General features: G+C 37.0%; 1 protein-coding gene and 1 pseudogene across 1 annotated transcript; both read left to right on the forward strand.

Annotated features, from left to right (window-relative positions):
* Positions 1-749: 749 nt before the first annotated feature.
* Positions 750-4,105, forward strand: LOC127168180 (E3 ubiquitin-protein ligase TRIM39-like). The gene is made up of 7 exons (XM_051114776.1): positions 750-881; positions 1,577-2,130; positions 2,290-2,385; positions 2,453-2,686; positions 2,770-2,908; positions 3,326-3,352; positions 3,515-4,105. Exons 2-7 carry the CDS (start codon positions 1,579-1,581, stop codon positions 4,060-4,062), a joined length of 1,596 nt encoding a protein of 531 aa, XP_050970733.1. The 5' UTR covers positions 750-881; positions 1,577-1,578; the 3' UTR covers positions 4,063-4,105.
* Positions 4,106-5,724: 1,619 nt separating this feature from the next.
* On the forward strand, positions 5,725-9,724 carry LOC127167568 (E3 ubiquitin-protein ligase TRIM39-like; annotated as a pseudogene).
* The last annotated feature ends 833 nt before the right edge of the window (positions 9,725-10,557 follow it).

Below are 10,557 nucleotides of genomic sequence, written 5' to 3' on the forward strand. Positions count from 1 at the left end.
CAAAATACAACAAATCTCATGAATTATACTTGAAATATTGTTAAAAATGTTATTGTTATTGATTTACCTCTGAAGAAATTTTAATAATATAGCAAAACATATATATATATATTTACAATAAAGATGTAAGCAAAATATTAATAGGTCAACATAACTCTTCTAATTAAATTCTATATTATTGTTTCCATAGTGACAAATTTGGGAAGAGGACAAATATTACAAAACTTTCTCAAAATACTATATGAGAACTTAACAATTATTATTATTATTATTATTATTATTATTATATTACCCTCTGAGGATCACCTCCATCTTTGATGGGTGTCTCGCTCACATCACAGGACAACACTCCTCTTGGACGGGAAATACATTCTAAAGAATAATTACTTTAACTTTCTTTCTGTACATTAAATAACAACATCGAGGAAGATTTGACCGAAGACGCGAGAAGTTACTCAAATGCCAAATTCTATTAGCGATTAATGTAAATGTAAATAAAAGTTACATTAAATTGACTGCGTTGGTTGTTAACTAATGCTGTAAATGTGTAGGCTAAGGTCAGACTCAGATCTCAATTATATAGCTATATGACCATTAGTCTGTTCAGAAAATATACCTAGTGTATGATAAAAATTATTTCATTTAAAATTATATTTTGCACAAAATCACACAGCACACAAGCATTAACTCACGAGATATGAGTCACATTAATTCTTTTAACTAAATGAAACGTGGGAGGAGTATCGTGACATCACTGCAAGTGAGGTCGGGCTCCGTGAAAGTGAAACTGCTTTAAAAATAAAGCTTTCAAACGCCTTTAAAACAGAATATTTGTGAAACTTTCAAAGACGAACGTGAGCACAGCTGATTCTCACTCACAGGTACGTGATGGACATGTAAGAAAGATTTACGTAAACACGTTTCGCAGTGAATATGTCTCAAACTCAACTAGTCAACTACTCAACTAGTGCAGTTGTGTATGTTAAAAAGGTGTCAGAATTAGCAAATGTATGTGTTGTTATCGTCGGTTATAAAATGCTATAAAATTTGGTGTTTGTCTGTCAATGAACTGCATACATACTGAATACAGTGACAGCTGCACTTCTTGGATTAGATACAAAATTACAATTCCATATAATGAACTTGTATTCGATGATATGGCCATAAATGCGTCTTGACTTTTAGAAACCCAAAACATGTTAGATCATTTACAGTCACTGTATGTTTTAATAACATATTTGATAATAACAGTAACAAAGAGTTTAGTGTTTATTAGGAAGACTGACTCACTTATGACATACCTTCATGTAAGTCAATAATCAAGAGTGAGTGAGTGAATGAATGAATGAGTGAATGAACAGCAAATAACAAATTGCAACTTTTCATTGTTAGTTTCTAGATTTGTTCAAAACCAATACTGTTTTGCTTGAAGGCCTGTAGCATTTCGTTTTGGCTTTGTTGGACTACAAACGTTTGTTGGCAGAGCAATATTTGATCTAAAATGTGATATATGTTATTTAATATATGTAGATTTGAACTGCAGGTGATGTATTTCCATTATTTATCTTCTTTTCAGCAATGTCATCTTCCCGTGATCCTCTGGCTGAGGAGCTTCAGTGTTCAGTGTGTCTGGATGTGTTCACTGATCCAGTCAGCACTCCATGTGGACACAACTTCTGTAAGAGCTGCTTGAACCAGTGCTGGAACAACAGTCAGGAGTGCATCTGTCCATTGTGTAAAGAAACTGTCATTAAAACACCCGACCTCAAGATCAACACAGCACTTAGACAGGTTGTGCAACTGTTTCAGAAAAAGTTTGGTATGAGTAAATCTGAAGTTTTCTGTGACATCTGTGATGACAGAAAGATAAAAGCCCTGAAGTCCTGTCTGGTGTGCCAGGCCTCTTATTGTGAAACTCATTTGGAGCCTCATCAGAGAGTCACAAACTTCAAGAAACACAAACTGATGGACCCTGTGAAGAATATAAATCACTATTTATGCCAGAAACACGAGAGACCTCTGGAGCTGTTCTGCAGAGATGATCAGACGTATTTGTGTGTGTTTTGCACTGATGGAGACCACAAGACTCACAACACTGTTCCTCTAGAGGAGGAGAGTAAAAAGAAAAAGGCATGAGACATTTTAATACAACATTAAAATGACTAACAATATTAAAACTTACTTCAATAACCTAATTTTAAATATTCCTGCAGGTGTTTTTCTCTAACAGAAAATGTTAAATTCATGTTTACTGATCAAATATGTCTGTATGTTTCTGTCTGTCTATAGACTCAGCTGATGAAAACACAAAAACACGTGCAGCAGATGATCCAGGACAGAATCAAGAAGATTCAAGACATCAAACACTCAGCAGAACTCAGAAAAGTGAGTTAAAGATGTTAACTATTGGTTGCCTTTTTTGATAGATAAAGCTAATCAAAGTATTTTTCAGTCAAGCACAGAGCAAGAGAAAGCAGCCAGTGTTGAGCTCTTCAGTGATCTGATACGCTCTATTGAGAGATGTCAGACTGAGCTGCTGGAGATGATGGAGGAGAAGCAGAAAGCAGCAGTGAAACAGGATGAAGAGCTCACTCAAGAGCTGCAGCAGGAAATCACTGAACTCAAGATGAGAAACAGTGAGCTTGATCATCTCTTACATATTGAGGATCACCTCCACCTCCTACAGGTCAGTGTCTCTCTGTCTGCTCACATCACAGGACAACACTCACACTCCTCATGCTGAGGGATTTCTCCTCTCTCCTGCTGTAGATTGATCCATCCCTGTGCAGTCCTCCACACACCAGGAACTGGTCTGAGATCAGTATGAACACTGATGTGAGTGTGGAGACTCTGAGGAGAGCTCTGACTCAACTTCAGGAAAACCTAGATGAGAAACTCAGTGAAACTGGTAGGTCAATATCAAATACAGCATACTTTCCTTTGACAGTAACTGTGTTTTGTAAAGAAATCAATTTTTTAATGAAACTATAACTGAATAATCAAACAATAATCACCAATCACTTATACTACATATACTACGTAACATATGAAGTTCAGATGCAAAACCAGCTAAAAGCCATCTCAGTCAAAAATGAGATAATGATACTGAGTGAATGCTCCTGACACATAGCATACATGCATTAAATACTTTTACTTCAAACTTGCTAAATTCCAGCCTCAGCCAGAAGTACCAGTACTGCTGGACATTTTCACTCAGTAAAGCCATAGAAGTGTGGGATGATGTGTAGTTTTTGTTTTGGGATACAGATATAACCCTTAAAAAACTTTATTAATGTTATGCTCTTATTATTATTTGTCTTGACAGTGTTGAGGAGGATGGAGCAGTATGCAGGTACAATGTGTTATCTGTTCTCTCACACAATATTAATATCCCAAACAATGCTAATTTAAAATCATATCAAATCATCACTTACCTGTATTGGACAATTAAATATTAAGAACATGAAGATATTTGTATGTGAAGATATGATTCATATTCTCTGATCTCTTTCAGTGGATGTGACACTGGATCCCGATACAGCTCATCCGTATGTCATCCTGTCTGATGATGGGAAACAAGTGAGAACTGAAGACATTAAACAAAAGCCCCCAAACAACTCAGAAAGGTTTGATTATAGCTTCTGTGTCCTGGGAAAAGAGGGATTCTCCTCAGGGAGATTTTATTTTGAGGTGCAGGTGAAGAGAAAGACTGGATGGATTTTAGGAGTGGCCAGAGAATCTATTAACAGGAAGGGACTGATCGCAGTGAGTCCTCAGGATGGATTCTGGACTGTGGGTCTGTGGAATGGGAATGAATATAGAGCCCATGCTGGTCCGTCTGTCTCTCTGTCTCTGAGAGTGAAGATGCAGAAGGTGGGGGTGTTTGTGGATTATGAGGAGGGTCTGGTCTCATTCTATGATGTGAATTCCAGATCTCATATCTACTCTTTTACTGATCAGTCTTTCAATGAGAAACTCTATTCCTTCTTCAGCCCATTTCCTAATGGTGAAGGTAAAAATTCAGCACCACTGATCATTTTACCTGTTAATTACCTTTGTTAATTATCAAATCATTATATTTTTCCCTTCACCTTTTTAGCTTTACAGATCTGCTATAATTTTATGTTGTAAAAATGTAATAAAATAAAAATTTAAACATTTGCAAAGTTTGAGCATGTCCTATAAATTCTTGCAGAATAACTCGATCACTAATATTACTTGAGTGCACTCATGATTAAAAATGACTGATATAATATAGTGGACTTATAGATGGTAAGTATCACAACCATCCCCAATCACCGCTACTATTTTAGTATAGAATTGTTGTGCTTGATAAGCATTTGGCAGACACCTTTTCCCAAAACAATTTATATTGCATTTAGATCATACATTTTAATCCTGACCCATCCTGCCATTCAACTCTAAAGTCACAGGACATGGCATACAGGCTGTCAAAGGGATCGTAAGAGTAGTGATCTGTGGATGTCCCTTTGTGTCAATCTAAAGTAATTAACACTGTGATGCATTTACTGCACTGCTGGACATTTTCACTTAGTAAAGCCATAGAAGAGTGAGATGATATGTAGTTTTAGTTGTGGGATACAGATATAATCCTTAAATAACTTTATTAAATACTATGCATGCATCCAGTTTATATTGAGTGAGATGATGTGTAGATATTGGTTTGGGATAGGGATATAACCCTCAAATAACTTTATTAAATACTATGCATGCATCCAGTTTATATGAAGGATAAGTAAATTATGCAATTGTCTAATTTCATTAAAACATTTAATCATAAATTGGCCAAATCCAATGGCAGGTATTCTCAAGTCAGCAACTAATAACTGATTAAATGATCCAGTCACAGGAAGAATTGGATCATTGAACTGGACATGTCTGACTCAAAATGAGCCCAACATCGGAAGTAATATTTGTATTTCTTTTGTTATTGTAAATTAAAATCTTATAGATTTAAATAACTGTTGTTTTATCAACTAAATGTCCTGGTAATAATGTTAGACTGAACTTTAACCTATTTAAGCTCTATCCTGTCTTAGTTGGGGACATTAGACCACTGATAGCAGCCTATCAAACCATATTAATCTGATCAGAGAATGAAACCAATATATGAATGTATATTAATAGTATATAATATTATTTTGTATAAAATATATGATGTTGCATAAAATCACACAACACAGACATAAACAAATCTGATACGAGGTACTTTGATCTTTTCTATATTTAATGTGCCCCTATTATGGATTATGAAAAGTTCATATTTTGGTTTTGGAAGTCCTCAACAACAGGCTGACATGCATGCAAGGTCAAAAAACACTTTCATTGTCTTATAATATCCATTTATTTTTTTCTTTTTGCTTAATGACTCCCAAACGATTCACTCAACGAATCATTTGTCCAAACCCCTCATTTGCGCAACAATAATCTGCGGTGATTGGCCTGGTGACCCAGTCTGTTGCGAAACGATTGGTCATTTTCTTAAGGGAAATCTCTATATATTTATACAGTTTTAACCACAAATGCTAGTCTTGTCTAGCTCTGCGATGTGCATGCGTACTCTGTCTGTGTACTCTGGTTCAAGACAGTTAAGGTATGTTGAAAAACTCTCATCTCATTTTCTCCTCCAACTTCAAAGGAGGGGGGAGAGGGGGTTCAAGTTTTCCCGGGGTCTGCACGCAACAAGTGGGCAGTGAGGTCAACATGAAACAGCTTGGTATTCGTTTGGAAAAAAAAAAAAAAAACGACTGTTTAAATGATTCAGAATTGCCTCTTTCTTTTGAGAGACTTTAAACACGTTGCACTTTCAGATTTAAAACTTTGCAGGATGTTTTCATTAACTTAGAGCTGTGTTACACACTTTACCTGAATATGGGTGGGGCTATTGTATGACATCACTGCAGGTTGGGACAGGCTTCTGTGGAAGTGAAACTAAACCGATAAACAACAGTCTCGATACAAACTCTTAAAAACTGATATTTATGAGATATTCAAAGACAGTTGTGAGCACAGCTGATACTCACTCAAAGGTATGATGGCAAATACGGCAGATTTACCTAGACACGTTTCTAATATTGGTTGTCTGGTTTAGCATTGTGACCTATGTCTTACAAAGATAATATTGACAAGAAAATGTTACAGCAGATACCTCTAGGCACCATCTAATTCCAACTTTACCATAACATTGGCCTGATTCGAGAAACATTTTTCATGACAAATGTTTTTCTGACAAGGCTTAAATAGAAGAAGAGCAACGGCAGAATCTTTATCAACGTCAACAAGACAGATCAGAAAACGGACTATGGATAAACCTCAATGTGAGTCACTATATCCAAAAGATGAAAGTAATTAAATTGTATTGTGGTGTTAGGGTCATTACTGCAAAAAGACACTATTGCTTGCATAATATTTGATGTAGGCAAATATTATTCCAGTCTTGATCCTGCTCAGTCGTTCTGTGCTCTAAGAACCCTGATATACAGTAAAAGGCACTGGGATATTTTACTTTTTGTAGCCTATTACTCCGCTTGACTGCATTTGCGCGTTCTAGACAGTATGTAGGCATTAGTGTTGTTGAGATTTTTCATCAGATTGCATCAGTACGCCTGTAGTTGGTGGTGACCAGTGACTACGTGAGTCATTTAGCCAAACAATTCATGCGGTCAAAACCACCGATTTACTGAAGAACGAACTCCCCTCGCGCTACTTCATGTTTCTGGAAAACACGCAATGTTTATTTCTGCTTTAGATATGTTTAGATAATTTTTGTTTCCAGAGCGATATTTTTCTCAAATGAAAATGACTCATTATTAACTTTTTTGTTTATTGTGATATAGACATTAAATTAAACGCACTATCATGCTGGTCAGTACATCAGTACGATTATTCAGCTATAGCCTGATATGCGGATCAACAACATACTTAATTGTGTGATATAGTTTATTTAATGTGTGCACATGTGAACTGCAGGTGATATATATTAATCATTTGTCTTATTTCAGCTCTGTCATCCTCCAGTGGTCCTCTGGCTGAGGAGCTTCAGTGTTCAGTGTGTCTGGATGTGTTCACTGATCCAGTTACCACTCCATGTGGACACAACTTCTGTAAGAACTGCCTGAACCAGTGCTGGAAAGACAGTCAGAACTGCATCTGTCCATTGTGTAAAGAAACATTCAGTAAAAGACCCGACCTCAAGATCAACACAGCACTTAGACAGGTTGTGCAGCTCTTTCAGGAAAAGTTTGGTGTGAGTAAATTTGAAGTTTTCTGTGACATTTGTGATGACAGAAAGAAGAAAGCCCTGAAGACCTGTCTGGTGTGTCAGGCCTCTTACTGTGAAACTCACCTGGAGCCTCATCAGAGAGTCCCAAACTTCAAGAAACACAAACTGATGGACCCTGTAGAGAATTTAAATGACTATATATGTCAGAAACACGAGAGACCTCTGGATCTGTTCTGTAGAGATGATCAGACGTGTGTGTGTTTGTTTTGCACTGATGGAGACCACAAGACTCACAACACTGTTCCTCTAGAGGAGGAGAGTAAAGAGAAAAAGGCATGAGATAATAACAATATAAAAACTTAATTCAGTAACCTTTATTGAGTTTTTAAATATTCCAAAAGATCTTTTGTTAGACGATGCAAAATCCATGTTGATATGATCAAATGTTTGTTACTGTCTATAGGTACAGCTGATGAAGACACAGAAAGACGTGCAGCAAATGATCCAGGACAAAATCAAGAAGATTGAAGACATCAAACACTCAGCAGAACTCAGAAAAGTGAGTTGAAAATGTTCAATTTTTCTTGATGGATAATGTAGTGATTGCCTCAAAAATCAATGGATTATTTAAAATAAAACTGCATTTTTCAGAAAAGCACAGAGCAAGAGAAAGCAGCCAGTGTTGAGCTCTTCAGCGATCTGATACGCTCTATTGAGAGATGTCAGACTGAGCTGCTGGAGATGATGAAGGAGAAGCAGAAAGCAGCAGAGAAACAGGATGAAGAGCTCATTCAAGAGCTGCAACAGGAAATCACTGAGCTCAAGATGAGAAACAGTGAGCTGGATCATCTCTTACATATTGAGGATCACCTCCACCTCCTACAGGTCAGTGTTTCTCTGTCTGCTCACATCACAGGACAAAACTCACACTCCTCATGCTGAGGGATTTCTCCTCTCTCCTGCTGTAGATTGATCCAGCCCTGTGCAGCCCTCCACACTACAGGAACTGGTCTGAGATCAGTATGAACACTGATGTGAGTGTGGAGACTCTGAGGAGAGCTCTGACTCAACTGCAGGAAACTCTAGACGAGAAACTCAGTCAATCTGGTAGATCAATATCTAATACAGCACACACTTTCTTTTGGCAGTAACTGTGTTTTATAATGAAAAACAATTATTTAAAAACTGCAAATTAAAATTGAGGAATATATTAATAATCTAATAATGTAAATGACAATATAATTGTGTAGCAGTTCGCTTAGATAGGGATGAAACACAAAAAGTCCAACACTGTCCATGCCGCGTTAATCTCTCTCTTATCCCTGGGGTGGGAGCTGCTTAAATGTCATCTCTCCGCCAATCACTGGAATTAGAGACAGGTGTTAGTTATTATGCACTTGACTTTCTTATCCCCGCTCATCTCCGCGCTCATTCTCCCACTGCAGCCCTCACTTGACCACGGCCCCCTCGCCACAAATTCAGTATCAAAATAATAATGCAGCTATTTGGTTAAATCTCAGTGCAACAGGTTAGTATATATATAACAGTTCAGTTCATCACAGACAGTAAAAATCTAACCCCCAAATCTTCCAAAAGTAAAAAATCTATGTAAATATATGTCATATTATATTTATGTAGTTATCTTGGGAATCTCCCACAGAAGGACCACTCAGATATGTTTGTGTGTATGTGTGTATGAAGAAATACATAGAAGCAGAGACACAGACATCACAGCTCTTATAGTACATGAATGTTAAGATCTCTTCATCATGTGTATTACTATTTGTCTTCACAGTGTTGAGAAAGATGCAACAGTATGCAGGTACAGTGTCTCATCTGTTCTCTCACACAGTGAAACATTCACAAACAATAATATTTACAAATCATGTGCTCATCTGTACTGACATGAAGATCTTTGTATTGTGAAGATGTGATTCTTATTTTCTCAGTGGATGTGACTCTGGATCCTGATACAGCTCATCCAAAACCTGTCCTGTCTAATGATGGGAAACAAGTGAATACTGGAGACATTAAGCAAAAGCTCCCAAACAATCCAGAGAGGTTTAATTTGGTCACCTGTGTCCTGGGAAAAGAGGGATTCTCCTCAGGGAGATTTTATTTTGAGGTGCAGGTAAAGGGAAATACTACTTGGATTTTAGGAGTGGTCAAAAAATCTATTAACAGGAAGGGAAGTATCGCAGTGGATTTTGGGCTGTGATTCGGAAGAATGAGAATGAGTATTATGCTTGTGCTACTCCTGCTGTCTCTCTGTCTCTGAGAGTGGAACTGCAGAAGGTGGGAGTGTTTGTGGATTATGAGGAGGGTCTGGTCTCCTTCTATGATGTGGAGTCCAGATCTCATATATACTCTTTCACTGGTCAGTTTTTCACTAAGAATCTCTATCCATTCTTTAGCTCATTATCTAATGATAAAGGTAAAAATTCAGCACCATTGATAATTTCACCTGTTCACTTAAAATGAATTTATTTACACCATCAAATCCATGTTGTTCCAAATGATGAAATTGTGTAATGTCATATTTTTATTCTGAATTTACCTTTAGATGGTTGTGGCTAGAAGGGATACAGCTCTGACCGTAAACTAACAATGAAATGAATTGTTCTACCTATTGGATTGTGTGTTTTTTTTTTAAAAATCTATACCTACCCAAACCCTAAACTTAGCCCTTACTATAATACAAAAACAATTTTATTGTTGTACAGTGTGACAAAAATGTTATATTGATGTGCGCATGCCCAGTAGCTACAGCTCTATTCCTTCTAGCCTTAGCCCCTTTAGATTTGCAAAAATGCTATATATTTCTAGATTAAATGATGTTTTATTAACAAAGTTCGGGAGGAGCACGATCAGATAATCAACCAATTCGGCACAGGTAGATCATTTTAATTGGCGCATCAAGTGTGTGTGTATGTGTGTATATATATATATATATATATATTACAGCTGACTGTCCCACAACAGTTTTCCAGCATCCCTCCTCCACCCCAACTCCTCACGTTTAATCTGTTCTCATCCCATACCAGGGATAGGGGGAGTTTTCTGGGTTTGGGCTATATTCCAAGCTCGGAGCCCTCCCTCAGGACAGCATGCCAAATATGCTTACTATTTGCTCAATCAAATTATATGTGTTTCCTAAGTTCACTTTTACATGCTGTTTGAACATTAATGTGTGTTGGCAGTGTACACATCTACCCTGTAATGGTAAAAATCCATGCAGTGTTTTTTAATTAATCTGTAAAAATAATATCCCCTTTTTCAAATCGAGCCATTATCAGATACCTGTCGTTGTTGCG

The sequence above is a fragment of the Labeo rohita genome, chromosome 7 (assembly GCF_022985175.1).
Source record: "Labeo rohita strain BAU-BD-2019 chromosome 7, IGBB_LRoh.1.0, whole genome shotgun sequence".
Taxonomy (NCBI): domain Eukaryota; kingdom Metazoa; phylum Chordata; class Actinopteri; order Cypriniformes; family Cyprinidae; genus Labeo; species Labeo rohita.

Excerpts from the sequence above, each read along its gene's own strand:
- LOC127168180 (XM_051114776.1), top strand. The coding sequence starts at position 1,579 with ATGTCATCTTCCCGTGATCCTCTGGCTGAGGAGCTTCAGTGTTCAGTG. Across the intron at positions 2,386-2,452 it reads ACTCAGCAGAACTCAGAAAA|TCAAGCACAGAGCAAGAGAA; the intron begins GTGAGTTAAAGA and ends AGTATTTTTCAG. Across the intron at positions 2,909-3,325 it reads TGAGAAACTCAGTGAAACTG|TGTTGAGGAGGATGGAGCAG; the intron begins GTAGGTCAATAT and ends TTGTCTTGACAG.